Genomic DNA, 22,422 nt, shown 5'->3' on the forward strand with positions numbered 1-22,422 from the left:
AAAAGAAAAAGTGATAGAGATGATCTTGTACTAGATATGAAGCAACAGATCAGCTGGGAAGAAAATGCACACTGCAATAATTTTTTTTATTTAGTACAGTACATTTTTCAGATTGCATGTATAAACACCCAAAACAAACCCTTTGTTTCTGCCTCATCTTTCTAATCCTTCTCTTTGCTGATCAAGCACATGCACTAAAACACAACACCCATGAAACTAAGAAATATCACTACCACAAGCAATATTCCAGAGATTATTATTTAAAAACACAATATTGCTAACTTCTTATGGTGCCCCAATGTCATATCCACAAAAAATCATGTGGATATGATACTTGAAGACATGATTTAATGGTGAGCATGGGGGTGGTTCTGGGTTGACAGTAGGACTTGATGATCTGAGAGATCTTTTCCAACCCTAAAAATTCTGTGGTTCTATGAACAGAAGTGAATTCCATAAATAAGAGTTGCCCATCAAAACTATCCAGTCATTTAGTGTGGAAGAGAGACAAGAAAATATTTCACAGGTTCTATTAGAAGCCATGTGATGTAAAGGTGTAGTTGAATCCTAAACTGTTCAAATTCATGGGAATTACATGTAGGGCTAACAGTGCAGGCTCCAAGAACACACTGGAAAGCAAACATGAAACACGAAAAGCAATATAAAAGGTTGGCAAGCTTTTGAAAATTTTTGACTTCTAAGCAATTTCTCATTAATCTCACGAGGCAGCCATCAGATAAACCCGAAGCTCCTGAACATTAATTATAATGCTTAAGGTACATGGTAAGATCATCTAGTGGTACACAACAAAAAAATCCAATACAATATCATTTTGCAAAATAACAGCTGTTCAAGAAGATAATACTGGTTTAACTGGAAGAGGACTTTACAAGATGATTTTTTCAAAATAACTGTAGCATGAAAAATAACATAGATGGCAGTTCCTGGTACTACAAACTTTTAAAATTGTTTAATGCATCCTTTTAGAAATTACTGCTTGTCGAATAGAAATGATTGGGCTGGACTTCCTTATCCTTTGACATGAATTTGATGCAACTTTGAGGAATTCACTTGCATCTATCAAAATGATAAAAAGGGCTGCATTAGTATTCCCCTCCCTTGGACACCAACAAACCTCAGTTACTTTTACAAGCTTTACACCTCTCTCTCCCTGTTAGGCTTTGAGGAATTTTGGGTGGGGCAGTCACATTAATAAACAAAACCAAACCAAAAAACCACACTGACTAACAGAGCAAGCAAACATACACATTAAAACACAATGTAGTGACATTGGAATATTTCTGCACACAAAAGCAAGTTTATAACTTATAGAATTTCTCTATTTTAACCTTAAAAATATCACAGCAACAACAAAGCAACCACTTCAATTAGCACTAAGCAATTGCATCCTTAAAAAACCAACCAAACAAAACCCCCTAGTTTCATCCCAAATGTTTATAGCTTCAGCAACTGTATCATTATGAGAGGGTAAAGATGAACGCTGGCATCCACCAGCTGGATCTTCCACCAGCTGTGATTTACAGAAGCCTCCTTACCTTCTGAGTTTTTCCTTGAGCCTCTAGTGTAAGAGGCTCAGGCTAATGCAGAATAAAGTACTGTGGATCAGGGGTGCTGGGAACCCCTGATCCACACAGCAACTCACCCTGTTTTCTACAGGACCACCTCCTATATCTGGCAAAGACATTCAGACAGTTAAGGATCTGCACCTTCTGGCTGACATCTCCAAACAGTCTTAAAAGATGAGAAACACAGAGCTGGGGAGGAGGATAGCATGAAGAGAAAGTGAGTATGGACTAAGGTCCTGACCTTGGAAGCAGGACAGGGCAGCAAATCGCTGACAATTTTAGCAGCTGACAGGCTCAGGAGCTCAGACCCAGGGCATCTCAGCCACAAGAGCCACACAGCATCCCTAGGGAATGCCTGCCCATCAGGAAGGAGAAGGTAGAGCGTGCCCATCCCATTCAGTCTGTGGCCATGTACACTCTTGGACTGGTGCGGTGACTTGATGCTTATGGTTCTAAGCTTTATCTGGATGAGAACTTCCCATATCATCTACCAGCACTACCAAGATGTCAAGAAGGATGTCACATCATACAAATATAAATGCACACAGCGCTGCCAAAGCAGCTGTTCTCAGTTACTGACATTGTTTGAGTGGACAGGAATGTTAGCTTGCCACAATCCAGCTCAGTCAAAGTCATGGAGCACGGCTGGCTTATCATGTACAATTTTAAAGCCAGCAGTGGTACCCCCAGGTTCTCAGTTCTGCAGGCAGGGAGGAGAGAGCTGCTGCTGTCTGCTCTTTCCTCAGAAAGGGCTGCAGGAGGATCAAACCCACTTGCTGACTTTCGAGTACCAAGGTGATGGAGCAGAGACAATTCTTCACTCAGAACAATAGCAGGTGAGGAAGAGGCTACCAGCTTTACATCACTATTACGCCATATGGCTAGAAGTTTACCATCCCTATCGAAGACTAATGAAAGGAATTTATAATAGCCATATTAATGATGTAAACATAGAAATTGATATGATTTGCTGTTCAGAAAAAATATAAGCATGTTAAGGAAACTTCCCAGTCTGACCATTCATGAGACTCCCTGGCAGTGACATCCCAAGGCCAGAGACTGCCACTGTTGGGTCAAAGCCCCTCCAGAGTGGGCAGCTCCCGTGACTGACGTGTCCCCCTTGGCTCCCCACACACTCACTCCACAGTCAGACCAGGTTCCCTCACTGGCTCAAAACCACAGCAGATTCTCAGATGTCTCGTTCCATAAAGCCATTTATTCACAGCACAATGACACAGAAATAGCCCACGCTGGTGGGCTATTTTAGTCCAGCCAAAGAACACCTGGACTTTTATAGGCTCAGAGTCCATCCACAGGCAGGTCTTCCTCTTCCTCTCTGTGTCCATCCATCCCCTGCCACTGCTGTCACCTGTCTTCTCCTTTCTTATCCAAAAGACCAGCAATTCTGGGCTTCTACAGTATCTCTCACTGTTCATTGCCTGCTTGGCCCTGGTATTATTATCCCAAACGTTGGCAGTTCACAGCCTCTTGTGTCTGGCTCCCACCCTGAGCTCAGTCTGCATCTCACTCTGCAGTTTACCAGCAGAGCTACCTGAACCAGAGAACCTGAATTCCTCTACAAGAAGCAGCACTATCTTTCTATCCACAAACACAGGATGGCAAAATTAAGTTTCTTAACCACTTCACTGCTCTTGCCAACACCCTTCAAGCATCTTCCAAGAAGACGACTTCACAGAGTGGTTCAAGACAAGCTAATATTTCCCTGTTGCTGAAAGAACCAAGGGTTGTGGCTTTCCCTCCCATCTCTGCCCCTGGTTCATGACCCACACTTCTGTCACTTAACACATGCCAGGACTTCAGGTTTTTTTGATCACATAGTGAGACAACCAAGATTTATAAAATGTCTGAGAAAAGGTTTTGGGGGTATGCTGGGTTAGCAAGATGAATTACAAGAACTCAAGAGATAATACAAACAAGGTGTGGGGCACCTCAAAGAAAAAGTGAAGGACCACCTCTTTGTCCTTTTAACAGCAAGATGCTCATGTGCATCCTTCAACATGAGACAGTGCTCAAGGATAACCAGCTTAGCTACCAAAGGCAAGCTGGTGTCTCTTATTTTAGCTTTTCTGTAATGCTGCAGAATGGTATTCCAATCACTGGATGTTATGATACAGTCCCAGTTGTTAGAAGAACTGGAATTAAATGGCTTATTTTTTCCTCCTTGCCAAAGTCAGAGCTGAAAAAATGGGGCAGCAGGGAGTGTCATTTCTGCAAAGTATCAGGTTTTAAACGTTATCTGAAATAGACAGAAGCTTTTTTTAAAAATAATTAAAATAGGGGGAGGGGAAAGAAAAATGTGGAAGGAAAAAATGAAAAAGGGAAAAAGAGGGAAGAAAAAATGGGTAAGAAAAGAAGGAAAAAGGGAGAAGAAGAAGGGAGAAAAAGAGAAGGGAGGGGAAAAAAACACATCTAAAAATATCCTCAGTTTTTTCCCAGAGTACTCTATAAGTTTTTGTTTATCTGAGCAAGCCACAAGCGTAAGCCTCTGTATCTGCATGCCAATTTCTGCCCAGTTACTGCAAATCCAGGTTCCTATAAATCATCATTAGCACAATGCTTGCCCAAACACAGCGTTCTGCCTTGAAATTATGCCTCATGTTGGAAGTTCTCCACCTCAATTCAAAGTCGTGCTTTCTCTACTCCTGTCTAGTGCCTTTTCTGAAATTTTTACACCACTCTGGGCAATTCTATCCTGCTCCCATTGCTTCCCTGGTGGCTGGAAGCTCTGGAGAGTGGGCAAAATGAGTCCTTTTCCAGACTGAGATAAAGGCTGTGCTAGTCACAGCTGTATTTAAATTCACTGCTGGTTTTTCTAGAGATAAAAACAGGGACTGCAGAACCTCAAAATAATGTCCGAAGAAACCTGAAGTTGCTAAAAGTTGCTAATCTAAAGTTGCCATTAGGTATGGACAGATCCCCCTTTTGCAGAATAGCTGGCTGTGGCTAAGCACTTTTTAGTATCTACTCTTAGCTGATTGCTATCTGCCACTGCAAAACTGAGTTTAAAAACACAGGTATTTCAGGAGACCTGCAAATCGCCATTTTTGTTTTTTAAATAAGGCTTTACAATTTGTAAAGAGAATTATCTCATTGAGGAGGTATATTAAAAAATTCCCTCCGGTTTTACCAGAGCTACAGGCCAGCTGTGAAAAATTTCTTTACAAAGTAACTGAAACCAAAACCTGATTTTTTGCAACTGGCATCTCATCAACTCGCAATCCTCACAGATTAACACTATAAAGTTCAGTTTCCACTCAACTTGTCCTCTGGATTTCTTTGTAACATCAGAAATGACGACCAAGAAGCTGTGTTTGTGCAGGACTACTAGAGTTTCACAAAATGTACTAGGCAAATGGTCCCAAACTTCAAAATGTTGCAAAATGAACCGGTTATTAAGTACCATTATTCATCTATGAAAATGCACACTTCCATGCTCCCTATTTAGACCAGGGCATGGGACATTTAAATGCAAACTTTCTGTCCCTGTTCTCTCATCCCCTCCCCCCGACACTGTCTCAGTGCAGCCACTGCCCTGATGCCACGAAAACAATGCCAGAATAGGTGAACCACAAAATGGCAGACTTTGATTAACTGTCAATAGATTAAAATCAACAAATGTGACAAAGTTAAAAAAACAACAAAAAAAATTTTTCAGGAATTACATAATCCGAATAGTTCCTCCTTCCTGTGCACCTTATATCCATAACTAGCCACATTAATAGGATATAGAAAGTGTAGCAAATTGTACCATCTGACAAGTTGGCCAAGAGTTCTTCTGCACAAAAACATTATCCCCTGTATTTTTCAGAGAAAAAATATTTCAAAATTCCCATTAGAGATAAAACTTCATTCAAAGCCAAATGCTCCAATTTATTTTGTTAATCACCCTTTACTACATGATGGTTAATCATTTAAAATCCTATAAGATTGGCAACAAACCGACCATGAAATGGCCAACACAGTTCTTCCAGGGAAAAGTGGTTTTAAAGAGGAGGTTGATAAGGCACAGCTGCCTATTCAATACAAAAGAAATTACAGGATGAGCATTAACATAGCTAAAAAGTTGATTTCTGGCCATGTCTCAGCAGGGTTTCATGTGCAATAGATGCCATTCTTATAGTTTTCTGCAGGTTATCATTTATCTGACAGGTAAGTAATCACCAACATGTGATAGATGTGCTTTTGAAGGGCTGAAGCTACATCCTACAGATGAAAAAACCTATCAGCGTCCACTATTCTGCAGATAGACCCCTAAAAACTAATTGCTTCAGTTTCATGAGGACTACTGCTAATTTCTGTTAATCTAGGAAAAAAGAGAAGCCCAGTGTATGACAGTCATAAAACAGTACTGAAAAACTAGTAACTTAAAAAACCCTAAATCCTTCATATTAAGCAGCCATCTCTCAGTACTGTTTAGTCATAAATTACAGTGGTTTCAGTTTTGTTTTGCTGTGAACTTCAGTCTTATAAATATTTTAATGTGGAATTAGTACAGTCTTTATGATGTCTGATCCTCTCTCAAAGGCATAATGTTGAAGTGACTGAAAAGACTGGTACTAACTTCAAAGAGCAAAACAACACATTTCACTGTTGAGAGCAAACAAAATCAAGGAGGAAACTTCAAAGAAGAGAGAAAAGAAAAAAAGCAGCTGAAAAACAGAGTAGGTGGGAAAATTGAGCTGTGAGTAGCCCCATTTCAGAGGCAGTCTACAGCAAGCTATACTTGAACTGGGGTCTCTCCCACACAGCAGTCTTGCAGTTCAACTGGGCAGCTGTGGCTACACAGCCAGTGCTTGTCCACAGTGGGCAGGGAAGTAACAGGGGCCTCCCTCCCCAGTGTCCTCTTGTCTCTTCCTGTGGGGTGCCTTCACACCCCTGGGCCCCAAATTCTGCCCCACTAGAGTCAGTCTGGATAGCTTCCTGCCAGAGACCAGCGGCTGAGCTGCCAGTGTTGCCTGCAGGAGATTTCCAGCCACAGTGTTGGTCGTGAGTCAACTTGCATTCATCCCCTTTCCCTTTCCATGCTAAGGAAATCCACTGAATGCACAGGATGGACACTGAAACAGATAATTCGTTATCATCACAACAATTATCTCTGCAAAGTGGCAGCTCTCAATTTCTAAGGACTTTGCCTTTAAAGAAAACCAGGTTTCTTGAACTATAATGGATGATGGGAACAATACTGTACTTGTCTGCCTCCAAAGTATCCCAGAAACCCTTGGACACCATCAGTTACAAGGATTAAATATTTTCAGTTTCTGGCAGCAATTTGCAAAACCGTCTCATGTGACCAGCAACAAAAAAAAAAAAAGGTTTACAAGGGCATTCACAAAAGTGGAGCTTCGCGATTACTCATGCATGTAAAAATTCACACACAATATATTACAGTGAATATGGATTCACAAAAATGATCCACTATGAAATCCACACGGACGCATTAAGTGGTGCTTAAGTAACACACTGGGGATATGCCAGTTGTAGTGTGAATAATTAATATGAACAGCAAGTTGGCAAGAGGTCTCAATATGAAATACTGTTTGAGTACGGAAAACCTTCTTGAATAATAACCTAACTTATTTGTATGGTCACAGTCTGTTCACAGATAATTCACTACTATGAAAAAAAAAGGAGCCATACTCATCAGATAAAACCATTTACTGAGAGCAGCTCATGTCAATTTACTCTGTGAACTGTTCCTCATGTCAAGTTATGTTGAGTTCTTGTTTTGCTTTTTGTAGTAAAAGATTGTATCAGAGCATGTCTTTGGAAATAATGTCAAAAGTATTGAGTGAAACCAGCAAGCTGTCTCTCTCTCTGGACACAGTCCAGGTGTGAAGCCTAGTGGCTGAAACAAAACTCCTCTCTGTAAATTATCTACCCTACCTTTGAGTCTTTTTGGGCAAAAACACATCAAATACATACATTCAGTGAGGAGTTATTTTTAAAATATGTGACAGGTGTTTGAGCTTTTGACAATTGTTTGTTCTTTAGGGCTACCTTTTCTAACACTATTTACAAAAAATATCTGTATTTTAGGTGTGAATCATTACTAGAGATCCAAGATTAATACTATGCTGAGTATACTTACACCAATAAGTCATGCTAGCACATTCCTGCTTTTTGGTATATATGTTTACTTAGGAATGCACCATCTATTAAGTAAAAGCAAACAAAACCTATGAAGAACAAAGAAAACTTTGTTGGTACTCTGAGCAGGACTCTGCCTTAATCACTGTTGATGGATGAAACTCTTCACCATTATCAGCTGTGCAACTAGGATTGCAAGCCACCTGCTAACAATATTAATGCCATTTTCTCTGTCTTGTACAGAATTAACAGCATTCAATTCCACTATACGTTTTGCTCCCTGTTTTTTGTCATTAAACTTTCTTCCTCCATTAGTCACAGCCATCTTGGTGCAAAGACATGGCAGAGAGATGGTTTTATTGCCAACCTGTGAGGGTGATATCATCATCTTCTATGATTTGCTCTTCTGCGACATCCAGAGAGTTCTCAGTGATCATGTCACTAGGTTCATCCACGCAGGTTAAGCCAGAGTAGTTATGTAGGAGTTCTGCACTAGGAACATGCTCCACGATGACAGCAGGGAAGATGGATGGATCACCAAGCTGGGGGGGTGGAGAAAAAAATAAGCAACAAAATATTAGTTAGTTTGCCTCCAATCTAGCCACTTAAAGATTAATACTTGAACAGACCTGTACTAAACCACCTAGATATTAAAGAGTCAGGAGGGAGTACTAAAGGAAAATATGATTTTTAGCATCTGAAAGCAAATTACAGCAGTGTTCCACCAAGAGCCAGAGACTGAATATTGCTGTAGTATCTACTTGAGTATATAACACCAGACTTGCATGACAGTTTTGCAGCATGAAAGCTGACAATACAGAGGAGTGGCATGGCACAGTAAGTGCTACATCTTGCTGGCAATAATACTGGGTGAGCAACTTCCTGCAAACACCTTCACCTTTTGCTCTTCCCATCAAGCTGAGAGTGAAGGAGTCCTGTGGCTGTGAGGACTGGACAAAGCTCTCACGGGCACCATATTTCCTATGAGACACTATTTGAAAATCACTATTTTAGGGGACACTTGCTACAGAAGGAAGGGGTGTAACAGGTTGATGTAAGCGCTCTAATTCTTATAGCTTTAGTCATTTGACATCACTCACACCACACCCCCCCTTGCCACTTTCCACTTGTCCACTTTTAGACATCATCCTTTGGTCTTGATAGTCATTTTGCATCAGATACAGAGGAAAAGAGGCAGCTGGAAAACAGAAATCAAACCTAAGAGCAATAATAACAAGATGCACACTCTCTGACAAGGCAACCGCTCAACAGGAAGAGGTTTTCAGCAAATAACATCTACTACAGACACTGCATTTTTCAAAGTGAGTCTTTTAAAATGTCATTTGCAGGAAGAAAGTTCTATAGTAGAACTGATAGAACCTGATAGAACAGGTTCAAGGAAAGTCTAGTGCAACTCTAAGGTTTCCTCACTACAAAAATGAAACATTATTAATGTGTCAAGCTTAAAAACAAGAAAAAAAAACCTAAAAAGTTGCTAAAATATATTTCTGAGAAAATCAGTATATGTACATTTGGTCCCACCCTCCACAGAAGAGCACAGATATGTACAGATCTTAGAATCACAGAATGGCCTGGGTTGGAAGAAACCTTAAAATCATCTAGTTCCAATCCACCTGCCATGGACAGGGATACCTTCCACTACACATCAGGTTGCTCAGAGTTCCATCCAGCCTGGCCTTAAATATTTCAAGGGATGGGGAATCCACAGCTTTTCTGAACAACCTGTTCCAGTACCCTTCTACCCTCACAGTAAAGATTTTTTTTCCTACTATCTAATCTAAACCTACCATCTTTTAAGTTTGAAGTAATTTCCACCTGTGCTGTCACCACATGCTCTTGTAAATAGTCTGTCTTTCTTGCAGGTTCCCTTCAGGTATTGGAAGGAAGATCAAGTAGTTTTTTTAACCACACAAGTTAAAAACCCAAGGCAAAAAACCAACTGTATGATAATGCCATTGTTTAAGAATTACTCATCTCTCACAGTGATGGAAAATGGTATCAGAGCTATCTGCTCAACCCAGACAACAGCTAGGGGAGTAAGCCTCCCCTAGGGAAGAGTCTGGACCGTAAGTACTGAAAGTAGAAAGTGCAATTAGAAATTTTAAAAGGCAGTAATTACCACTTTAAATTGCCCTGTGTTTTGTAAAACATGTCTCAGCAAAAACTGTGGTAAAGGGCAACCAGGAAAAAAAGAAGAACTAAAAACCAAAAATAGTATTTTAATGGGCTTCCATCATGGACAGTCTCCTAAACAAAAAGAAAACAAAAAAAACCACCCCAAAAAAGTCAACAAAACCAAAATTAAAAAAAAAAAACCCAACAAATAACGACATATTCTATGAAACATGTTTCAGAAGAGAGCAATATGATAGAAAATCAATAAAAATGAACAAAGTACAGACCAGTTAAAGCCCTCTTGCGCAATCTTATCCCCAGATATATATCAAGTCAAGCAATGGGACAGCTGCTACCCCACACCTTTGTGGGCACCTCTAACCAATGCTGCATCATGCTGGAGCTGAGAAAACAAAAATCGTTGATGGCCAAGAGGTCCCAACTGTTCCTCAGAAAAAGTCATGCTCATGTTTTGCATCCTATTTGTTTGCTGACCCAAACATCCTGGATCCTATTTGCTTCCAGGCAAGAATAAACAAATATATTTAATTAAATAAAAGCCACATTAAATATATACATATATATATATAAAGCACTGTAAAGAGAGAAGAAAAGTAAAAAGCTATATACATTAAAAAAGTTTTATTTTCAACAATACATTCATAAGCTACAAGGTAGATGGTCCATTACAGCTCCTTCCTGAGATACAATTATGTTCTAAAAATAGTTTAAATACCTCAGTTTCAGTAATATGCCTCAATACATAACTTTTGGGATTTAAGTTAGAGACAGCTGTGATGCAGGCACTTGGATGTGAGCTAGGAACCCCCAAGTTTCCTTCCCATCCAACAGACAGAGATGGTATTTCTAGGGCACAATTTCCCTGCCCAGTTTTAGCCTCCTGTGCTACAATAGGATGTCATGCCCTAAAAAACACCTATTTCTCTTCATTGACTATGAAATGGTGAAGGTGTTGGGGTGCTTGTTTCTGGTGTAGGCATCTGTGTCCTGCACACTCATCAGCAAGGGGCCAGCTTCCTCCTCCCCACCACATCAGGGCAGCAAGGGGCGCTCCTCTTGCCCCACTTCCGCCCCTGCACCAGCTCAAAAGCTGCAGTGTCTGCAGCCATAGATCAGGTTGCCTGTGCTCAAGATAAGCCTTACATTAGCTTCTTCTGAAGAAGAAAATTACTTTGGCTCAGCACTGTCCTTCTCTAATGACTGATGCTCATGCCACTGGCTTGGCCTCTGAGAGGACTAGTTGTAGAAAAATGTTTCAGAATAATAAACAAAACACAGATAAAATCAACTGATTGTCACATGTTTTCAGATCAGTTTCTCAAAGCCCTACTTATATTACACCCTACTCACTTTGCTATGAAACCTAGTTACAAAAGCCCAAACAAATACACTTCACTACTGACCAGAATGTTTCCTGTGGTACTGAACTGTGCTTCTTCATGCGGCTCAGAAGTGGTTTGATCCATATGAATTGCTCTGCAAGGTTAAACTGTGTTTTGACCATATCTAGAAACAACCATCATGCACACACACTGATATGGTTGCTGCGTTTGTCTGCAGGCAGAGAAACCCCCACGGCAGGGCAAGACCTCTTCACCTGAACTTAGTGCTGGACTAAGCAGGGAAGCTGCTGACACACTATGCTTTCAAAAGACTGGAGATGAACAGAAAAACATTCACTCATGGTAAGACATTTTGAATGTGCTTTTCTTTACCTTAATCACAGTTTTGAACTGTGAGAATCAGAGTAAACATCACTTCTTGTGGCCTCTTATTTTAAAATTATTGTTATAACTGTGTCCAACTCATACCTACAGTGGTAAAATGTATGGACTTTCCTTCCTGCTATGTCTGTGAAAAGGAAAGAACAAATTCTAATATGCTACTGTTGAGAAAAGTATTCACACAACTACAAACCAATTTAATCTGAAATGCATTTTTGTGGAAGTGGTCATTGCTTTTTTGTACATTATTTGCAATTGGTTATTATTTCATTAACAAGCCTTACCTTTAGTTTTAAAAGCTAATTCTAATGTACACAGATGTACACATGACTGTGAGGTAATCTCACCTTGGTACTTCTATTACGTTCTTGATTTCACTGGAAGTGCCTGAATCCCAATTGAGAGCCAAACTAAACTTTCCTCTAGCTCTGTTTTTTTGTAAGACATAAAAATAACTGTATACATTTGGAACTGCAAAAGAGCCCTTTTTTACTACAACTCCCTTTGAATCTAGTGTGTAATGAGAATTACACACAGGAAAAGCATTAAGTTAAGAACTACAGGGTAGTGATTCAATTAACACAATTTAAATTGTCTCTCTAATACCAAGATCATAAAATAATTTATTTCTAATACAATAGATTGTCCTAGCAAAAAGTATAGTGCAAACTATCCCAAAGTTTAAAAAAAACTTTTTTGCATCAGATACAGAAGAAATTAAAGTGTTTGCAATGATTTTCAAGAAATCAATACAGAGATCTACAGAAGAAAAATTTGTGTATTTTTAAATTTCTCCTACTTCTACTGCTTCATCTTTCTTTTATAAAATAGAGGTAAAATATGACACCCTAACTCCAGCAAAGCTTTGACTTGGCTCCAACCCATCTCCCATGTCTGCTGGACATATAAAACCATTGAGCTACTGCTAAAACCTTCCCAAATCTTAAGACACCAAATCCCTGTAGACCAACCTTTACCAATTCAGAGGAGTGCAAGTTTCATACAGATGCTGAAGCCCATGGAAAGTCCCATGAGCAGGTCCCTGAAAGCATTGGTTATATTCCACAATCCCCTGAAAAATGAACCAAGTCCTCCTCCAGGGTCTAAAGGCAGCAATCTTCCTTCCTGCTCTCTAATTCTTTTAGTGTTTGACATGCTGACAAGGTGTTTCTTTTTTTCTCTGAAAATTGTCTCATGAACTGTCACCAACTGGCAGAAGATCAACACCATCCTGGCCACAGAAATGGAAAATAAGGACAGGGATTTCTTCTGCTTTGGAGGTACTGTCTTCTCATACTAAAAGTCTTTAAGGATGACAACTTGTCCCAGGAATAAAGTGACTAGCTTTTAACTGGTGTGAAATAATTTTGGTGCAAGTGAGTGATGGGTGGGAAGAAACACATGAAATAGACAGCAGTAGGGAAAAGATACATGGGGAAAAAAAAAAAAAAAGGAGAAAGCAACCTCAGGGAAAAAACAAGTGTCTTTTTAACCAAAGGACAGCATTCAGACTTGCAATACAGATGGCCATTCCTATTAAAAAAATAAAAAAACAACCCCCCCCCAAAAAAAAAAAAAAAGAACAAATAAAACACCCCAAAAAACTAAACAGTATTAGGGGAAGTGACCTTAGGGACTAGAAAATAGCCTTGGGTTTTCCCTTGCTGACAGTCCCTGTGCAGAGGCAGTTTCTCAACTTTAAAGGTGCTCCCACTGCCAGCATCAGAGAAGGGACCAAATTGCACAGAGGGATGCTGCAGGCAGACACATGCAGCTCACTATTCTGGGAAGACAACCTCATTATAGATTTCATATTTTCCCTTAGGTCTTCATAAATCTGCAAGAGAGTAAGAGGGAGGAATATTCTGCAGGAGCTGAAAATAGCCAAAATATGTAGATCTTCATCTTGACCAGGTGGTTTAATCTTTCTGAAAGCCCACGGTGATATCAGGGAACATGGAAGAGAAAATGTAGGCATCAGATGATGGTGCAGAAGTCATGGCTCAACCTAAGGTCTCGGACCCTTCTTTATGAAAAGAAAGGAAGAGAGAAACAAACGCCAGAGGTACAGAAGGGGTCTTCAGGCACAGGTTGCTACAAGCATCAGCGTCACCTAAGAGAGCACAGCCCAACACAGAGAAGTCATGCTGGGAACCATGTTAGCAATTTAATGGTTGTAATGATTCAACTTCTCCCTGGCACCATTTAAAGCTTCCTACTAGGGATTTAGCCACTGTGGCTGCTTTTATTCAGCTTTTTAAATTAAAAATGTCCTGATCAAATATCACATTAGCTGTAAGTCCACAAAGGAAAAAATGAAAAAGCATTGAGAGAAGAAGCTGCAGATAGGAGGAGAAGCAGGTTTAGGCAGCAGCGTTGACTCAGCCAAAGCCTGCAGGAACTCCTGCCCAGTTTTATGTGTGAAGTCTCCCAACAACAACAACAAGAAAACCCAAACAAACAAAACAAAAACACAGAAAAGATGAAAAAGAAAAGCAAACTCTCTATTTTAACTAGATCCCTAATGTGTAGCAGAAGCCAGACAGGTTATCAGTAGCTTTAGCCCAAGCCTCTTGTTCCCTTCTGAAAATTATAAGGATATTTTCATTTCACTTCTTCCTCACCACAGATCTACTATGTGATAAATGAACCCTCCAAGAACAATAAAAAATTAAAAAATAATTATTTTCTAAACTGCAAAGGATAAAGCTGATAAGAGTGAGCCTTTCCCGTTCACACGATTCCATTAGATTGAGCCCCTCCCATTGGCATCTGCCACTGAATGCTGAATGCTTACATTTGCAAATGGACTGTTCATAATTTATGGTTGTTTAACCAAGACTTTAAAAAAAAAAAAATTAAACAAAATAGCCATGAATTATGACTTCCCTGAAATACTGAGCATAGTTGCCACTTAGACCTTGAACCTCTCCCCACAGCTGTTCCATGTCCCAAGAGCTCTTGGCACAAGACAGCTCCAGGCAAAACTTTGACAAGAAGAAAAGTACCAAAGTTCTTAAAATGCCAGCTTCTGAGGGCATTGCAAAAATAATTATCCAAAGATGAGTTAAATGACACCTTTTGTATACGATGAAGATCCAAGAAAATGCTTTTGCCCAATACAGAGCACTCACAGAGCTAAAATTTTTGCAAAGTACACAGATTGTTATCCATACCTAAATACAACTAATCTAAGAATTTAACAACTTTAGGAGTAGAAATAGCTCCTGTGTAGTAAGAAGCAGGTCCATCAAGTATAAGAAAGAAGCAGTCTTTTTGCACTACTGTGCTATGAACCCTCAGCCAAACTAAACCTTGTTCCAGCTTCCCAGGTCTTCACCTGTGGCAGGACTTCTTTTGTACGACTGAGTATTTAAGATTTACCTTCAGGCAGCCAGCTAGCTGGCTACCTGCATCTTTGATAGCTGAACTAAGTGAACCCAGTAATTTAAAAGGAGCTTACATCTGGCTGCAGCAATGGACTTCTTGCAATGCACCCTCTATCTCCGGCCTTTCACATCTTTGATTTCACCACCTTTAGGGTATGCTACAGGACATCTTTTCTTAGACTTTATCTAGAGAAGAATTTAGTGAACTTATGAAATAAACATCAAGGCTGAGTTTGTTCTGAAGCTGGAGAAACGACATGGGGTGACAAGAAAGATCTGTTTAGAAAGGTTTTATTGTCCTGTTGAGCACTCTTTAGTATTTTTAAAGTTTCTCAGTTAAGCATCAAAATAAACTGCAAGAAGCAGAATGCACGGCTAAACGAAACAAAACTGTATCTGCTCTCACTACCCCTCCCAGGAACCACACTGAGGTAACCCTCCCTGCCTCAATTCTTCCCTCTCCTATTGGCTTGTTAAGTAAAGCCAGCAATGAACAACCAGGAGAGGTATTAAGTAAGGCCCATTTTCAACTACACTTGTGCAATTCCCATATCTAAATCCCCAGGCTACCACAAGCTCTGGAAAAATACAGGGAAGGAAGTTACATTACTAATTCCACCCAAAACTGAGTTAGCACTTTAGACAGACAACACTCAGTTCATTGAAATGATCGCATGACTCTGGCAGCAGAAACAGGCCAGTGACCCAGCCAGATATTAAGCCATACAGAAAACCAGAGACAAGATTATAAAGCCAAAAGCAAAGGTTTTTTTAAGAGAGGAGAATAAATGCTTTTTACATTAACAAAAAAGAACAGTTTGCCATGGCACTTAGCCTTTTAAAAAGGCTCAGGCACCTTATTTCTTGTTAATAAGTGCAAGCTCTAATATTAACCGCCATCTATAGAGAAGCCATATGATTTTTACAACAGGAATCCTACACTGAAGCTTCAACACTCACAGGATGTGGTTTAAATAATCAACACCTAACTGAGAGTCTGCTCAGGTAGAAACAGACATATTTTCCCTGTAGTGTAAAAAAACTAATTTAAATTACTTTCAAGCTGATTTCTGAATAACCAGCATGCAGTAATACAATTTAGAAAACAATCTGCAAATAACAGTGAGGAGATACATACTGCCCCTTCCAGTCACCTGCAGTGCAACCATTACTTCTACTCAGAATTTTATCCTAGCACACTAGAGAAGCTAAAACTATAAAGCACCGTAATTTTGGGAATTCTACATCATACATTCATGGATTCTACTGGCACAAATCAGCAAAACAGGAAAAAATATTTTTGGAGGAGGATGTCTCTGCAATACTGCAGAGGTTATAACATTTCAACCAATTTCTGTTCCGCGCATGCAAGTTACAGGAAGCAACAGGAAGCTTTTGAAAGAGCACAAAGATCTGCTGCAACAATAATGACCTCAATGTTTCCCTTTTGTGTTTTACACCACATTTTTTCCTCTTGGTTCATAAAACTCTTAGCACTAACTTGTACAAATATGGTTTCTTACACCATCCCATACCTGCTGCTCATCCTCCATGACGTTGCTGGCAAATTCAAACACAAGCTCATTCTGCTGTACAACTGCTGCCATAATAACGCATTCCCAGGTCTCAGCTCCACATACAAAGAAAAACGTTCTTGAATGTGAAAGAACAGAGGTCCAGCTGGGCAGAAAGGCGGGTTCACAAAATGAATCGAGTATCAATGTTTCTGTTTCTTAGATCATCAGTGTTCCTGGGCTCTTGTTTTCTCAAAGCAAAAAAAACCAAGGCAAATCCTTTCCTGAGTTGTTCTTCCCACCTCGATAGCCTTTATCACTGTGGAGGGAAAAAAAAAATTATCATTAAAAAACTGTTACTTTAGCAATGTGAAATAGTAGCAGTGGCAATAAAGCTTTCCATGTATTAAACTGTTCTATCTACGTCCAAGGAAGTCAGACACTTTTGTGTCTCCAAAGGTATTACTTTCACTGATTAATGTACGAGAACTTTCATTACCTGAAACAGAACTGTTTCAGGAAATAAGACAACGGTTTCAAAGTGTTTCATACTAAAAGCATGAGACTAAGGAAAAGTTTAAAAAGTTAACAAAAAGAAAATCCACATTTTCATATGACTCAGGTATGCAGTTTTCACATTCTTTAGTATCTCTCATCTTCACAGTTTATTCAAAGTAAAGATAAAAATTCAGACCGACCTACTTGGCTGTAGGACATCCCAAGTATATCACATTTCTTCTTCACACACAGTTCAAATTTAGCAAAGTTGTTGTTTTGCAAGTGAAATTCTCTGGAAATTGAATCCCCATGTCAAAATGACGCAACCAATAAATAAATTCTTTTCACAATGCAGAGAGTGCCTGCATTCTACATGAAGCAGATCTTCAGCTTCATGTTAAAAATGCACTGTAAACGTACCCTTATCTCTACCAGAGGCACGCAAGCAGCCGGAAGGAAACAGTACTGACCACGTCATGGCAAATTAGAACTGTCAAAAAAACTGCACAGTACAAAGAAAAAAAAAAATCCCCAACTACAGTATGTAAACAGCTTCAGTGAAGGGATGTGTGCCTACAGCTCCCATGTTGTTGCTTACTCATTGGTGCCAAAGGTAAACACGGTTAGGGCTGAGCTGACCAACAGGAAGCTGCACCACCTCTGGGGAAAGAGGCAAGCGCAAAAAGAACTCTTCGTATACAACTCAGGTGACCCAGACATTACTTAAAAAATCTATCATTTCAAAATAGTAATGGGAACAAGTGTCTAAAATTACAAACCTAAGGAGTATGTTGGTGCCTAGTAATTTAAATCAATGTATTTTAAAGGAAGAAAAATGTGTGGTTCCTAGTGTTTTGAGCAAAATTCTTTAAACTACCTTTGATTAAGAGCTGCTGTGACAAAAGACTAAGGGGCAGAGGTCTAACATGTACCCATCCAGAGCAAGACACTCAGGAAAATACATATCAGTGCCATTCATGATGATTAGCATCTTCTTTTGTACAGGAGGTTTACCTTTGCCTTCTTTTTGCAGTAGGCTGAAACTCAAAAAAATGAAGAGCATCTTCCTCTCCCCAGTGCCAAGCAATTTAATTAGGGAGGATCATGTCAAAGACTTGTACTCCCTCACTCTAGGAAATGTAACAGCTGTTTTTCCTATATAGATTTGTAGTATTCCCAAATTGCTAAGTAGTGATGGCAGAGCATTCAGGCATTTAAGTCACTAGATCCTTCCCTTCTAAGAAATCAGGAAACCCAAGATTATGCAAACAGGAGAACCTCCCCAACTTCCAAAGCGTACTCTAATTAGCTGTTAAAAGGTTTGTAATAGTAGCCACAACCTTAACTACAGAATATTTGCTTTAATGAGAGTTGCACGCATGAACAGAGCAGGAAGTGCTGTAAGGAACCATTTCAACCTCAGCACTTGCCATTTTACTGGCTGACTTAAATACTTAACAAGACTTTCGCCACACTTGGGCAGGGTTATGGCACTGAAAGCATTACATGCAACCATATAATCCTGGGTGACTTCGCTAAATCTAATTATTTGGCCTTGCCTTTTAGAAGACGTGGATGCCATTAGGAAGCAGATACACAATCCCAACATAGTGGGAGTAAGCACAGCTTAGCCCATCCTAGACTCCTACCAGCCTGAAAATAAAGTATATAACTATATAATATAGAGTTTAATATTGCCTTACAGACAGCAATTTAAGTGGGCCAATTTATGCCAACAGGGATATACTAACTTTTTCAGAAGAGAAGACAGGTATGGGAATTTATTGAAGTACAACTTCTATTTTGGTTCCTGCTTAGGAATAAATTGTAACTGTCCAAGAAGATTAAATATTTTAAGTCACACCCTCTAATCAGTGAAGAGCAACTTCACTATAAAGGCTCATAAGGCAAATAGGGAAATACAAGAACCTCCTCAGTCATCCACATGGAGACTTCTGTTTAAATGGGGGTTAAACTAATTGTCCACAGCCAGAATACTGCAAGGGCTTATAATCATGGACATTACACTGACTGAAGCCACATGTATCAACGAGGCTACAAGTTCTTAAGACCCAGTAACTTTCTAAGGTCAATGACAACTAATAGAGTCAACGTAAAATTGGGATAAAGGACATGTTGGAGACACAGGCTACCCAGTAAACTCTTAAATTTAAGAAAAACTGGAGGTCAAGCTACCCCAAAAATTTTAAAAGTTCCCCATATGCACTGGGAACTGACACTTTCTTCTATTAGTGCCAGGTTATTCATTATTCTATAAAACATTAATATTTTACAGTAGATACTACAATACCAAAATGTACACTAAATGCCTAAGATCCAAAATGTGTGGCAGTAAACTTACTAAAAGCCATAATATATTTCCTTACTTTTTATTTTAAAAAAAGAAACAACTAAACTCTCAATGCAAAACAAATTATCATGATTTAATATCATTTAAGAGACTGCAGCAGCGTAACGTAATTTGATCCACACAAACACTGCTTAAACCAGTCACACTTCATGCTAACACGGAACTCCTAATCATCTGATGCCACTGTAGGAATGGTCTGTCAAAAGCTGTTTTATGAGTTCTGCACTGCCATGATACAGTGATGTGAGACTGTTCCTTCTACCCTACACCCCATCCCCAAAACCACCAAGGGCTCTATAGATGAAGTCAAGTGATATATTCTTTTCAGAAGAGAAATGTCAAACCACATTAGTACCAAATCCAAAGACAAGTGAACAGGCTTTAGTGAGCTTTTATACCTAACCTTATAAAGCTTGGGGACTTAGAGTACTACTGTTTGCACAATATTTTTTTCATTACTTCTGTTGTAGTGTATAGTAATAGTGAATGATCTTCATTGGGCAACAATAGCACAGCAGAACATTGCAAAAGTGCTTTCCTTTGATCCATATCACTTTTTTTGCCATACAGAAAACAAGAGCAGCTCTTCACAGAAGTTAGCAGAATTCTAAAGCAGCTATATTTTCCTTCACATCTAGTTTTATAAAGTGTGCTTTCATTATTCCAACTATCGGAGGGTCCTGCTTTCTATAGGCTAACACAAGCACAACTATTGTTTTTGCTATTTAATGCCTCTTATCCCCTGCCTGATTTTATATACATCTACAAGTAGAAAGTAAGTTATTTGCAAACAGCATAAAATGTGTAAATTCTATTCAAATACACAGTAATCTTGACTACATACAAATAATCCTAGGAGAAAGGGAACCCAATATATATTATCATAAATTTTACATCAAATTTTCAGAACTACAGAGGAAGTAAGGTTTTGCTTTCATTTTTTACCAATTCTTGTACAAATATATTATAAAAAGCAGCATTAAGACACAACAATATAAACAAACTTCTTAATTTTGCTTAATCCTTAAAACTGAACTCAAATTATTTCAATATGCCTGGAAACTCCCCTCATCCACTGATTTCAACATCTAGAAACAAGCTCCCCAATCAGTCTGTCAAAAAGCACATTCAGTTAATCTAAGTCTTAGTACATGCTACTCTGGTATCCCAGAAGACACACTGTAGCATTCTGTCCTAGACATCAATTAGCCATCATAACTTTTTCCCCACCACTCTTCACCATTTAGACCCCCCAGTTAATCCTAGCCCATTGAGGACTAACTGAGACAGTTCAACAAAGCTTCTAAGAAATACCTCCAGAACCAATGTTTTTGGTCCCAGTGGTGAAGCTGCAATATTGCAATTAGGCTCCATGTTGGAATCCACAAATTCTCCTTCAAATCCTGATAATATGAGCCAGTATAGGCCACACTACCTCAATCAAGCACTGTAATGAAGAACACCAAAATAAGATAATGGCACCACACTGGAGCAGGCATAGCAGGCATCACAGTACCAGGCAGAAACCCAAAAATTTGCTAAAGGTCAGCTGTGAGCTTAGAAAACTCAAGTCTTGGTACTGAGAGCATCCCAGATGAGCTGAAAGATGCCTCCAGAAAGCTACTGGATCCAGTCCCATTTAGGGTTACTAAAGATGACTGTAATCATCCTGCACTGCCTTTCTCATGAAATTAATAAGATCATTTTTACATTTAAAATAAGAACCAGCTTAGCTGGTTTAAGATTCAAGTGCAGATCTGAATTCTCAGTACTGATGAAACAGTTCCACTCATTCAACACAGGGACAAATCACTTGATATTGGAATTCCCCACTGACTTCCTAAGACAGTCTGCAGCATTAGCACTAGCCTGGAAATATCAAAGTTGTGACTTAACAGAAATGCCAACGTGAACCTCCCCTTCTCTACACAATCTTGGATACAGGGAAAAGAGAAGACTGAATGAGAGGAAAGAGAAGATTAAAGATATCACCTGGAAATCTGAACAGAAAGAACAAAAACCATCTCAGGTGAGGACAAACACATGGATGGTAACCACACCATTTCACTCAAATTTCTAACTCTATTCTACCAGTGGAGGTTAGCCACTGGTAGAACCACCATAGTTCAATCCAGAGTCAGTTCACCTTCTGAAGAGTAACAATCCTTTAAGATAATGAACAAGTATCATCATAAGTCAGGTCTTCTTAAAAAGGAGGGCAAACCTGAATGATATCATAGTTCTCAATGCAGAAATCCCAGACCAACAACAATCTTTATATAGAGTCCACACCAAGCATAAATGGTAACAGTTTAGTATTCTGTGTCATTCTTCATAGATTATTTTTTAGTATTCAGTAATACTACAAATTTTCACAGGACAAGGGATTTGAAACATGTCCTTAGACCCAGGGCATCTGCATTGATGAAATGACAAGAAGAATAAATTAATATATGTCACTTGGCACATAAAGTTTCTGAAGGCTCAGTATTTCAACTGCTCACACAAATTAAAGGAGATAGAAAAACAACATGGTTAAGAGGGTAGCACTGACGAAGGAAAGAAACAACATAAGGAACAGACTCAAGTCTTCTGAGAGCATCCATGCTGCCTAGGGCAAACTGTGCAAAGGGCAGCTGACATAATAAAAGCCAACAGAGTGACCTTTGCTGAGCTTTCATTAAGGACAAAGAAATCATCACTATCAATAAATCCCTGTTTTGCAGCCCGTCTGGAAACCACAGGCTCTCTGTGCATATACAGCAAGGAGGACAGAGAGTAAGAGGGTTTATCTTTTAAATATAAACAAGCATAAAACCCCAAAACTGACAGAAAATCCAGTCAATATCAAAGAAATTAAATGAACCCACTTGACATAAAAACAGAAGTTCACTCCAAAGAGAGCAAAAACCACAAATGCAAGCAATAAGCTCTCTGCCATCACAAATAAAATAACAATAAAAAAATCACATTTTCATCTCTTTTTTTTGTAACTATCTCTTTTAGCCTGAACATTTAATTTGAGGCAAGATTCCTTTCCAGACTATTAACAGTAATGGCTCCAGCACTGTTTAC

General features: G+C 39.2%; 1 protein-coding gene across 7 annotated transcripts in view; it reads right to left on the bottom strand.

Annotated features, from left to right (window-relative positions):
- The window catches only part of ELF1 (E74 like ETS transcription factor 1), an 84,883-nt gene that overhangs the window by 21,073 nt on the left and 41,388 nt on the right, over window positions 1–22,422 (bottom strand). For 6 of the 7 annotated variants that reach the window (XM_058834510.1, XM_058834528.1, XM_058834500.1 and 3 more), the window contains 2 exons: window positions 16,500–16,797; window positions 8,062–8,236 (listed from right to left, as the gene is read on the bottom strand). In XM_058834510.1, coding sequence (XP_058690493.1) covers window positions 8,062–8,236; window positions 16,500–16,571 — 247 coding nt within the window. In that variant the 5' untranslated portion in view covers window positions 16,572–16,797. Of the gene's footprint in view, window positions 1–8,061; window positions 8,237–16,499; window positions 16,798–17,176; window positions 17,364–22,422 lie in introns of those variants that run through there. The other variant, XM_058834536.1, reaches the window with a different exon arrangement.

Source organism: Poecile atricapillus, chromosome 1 (assembly GCF_030490865.1).
Source record: "Poecile atricapillus isolate bPoeAtr1 chromosome 1, bPoeAtr1.hap1, whole genome shotgun sequence".
Lineage (NCBI taxonomy): Eukaryota > Metazoa > Chordata > Aves > Passeriformes > Paridae > Poecile > Poecile atricapillus.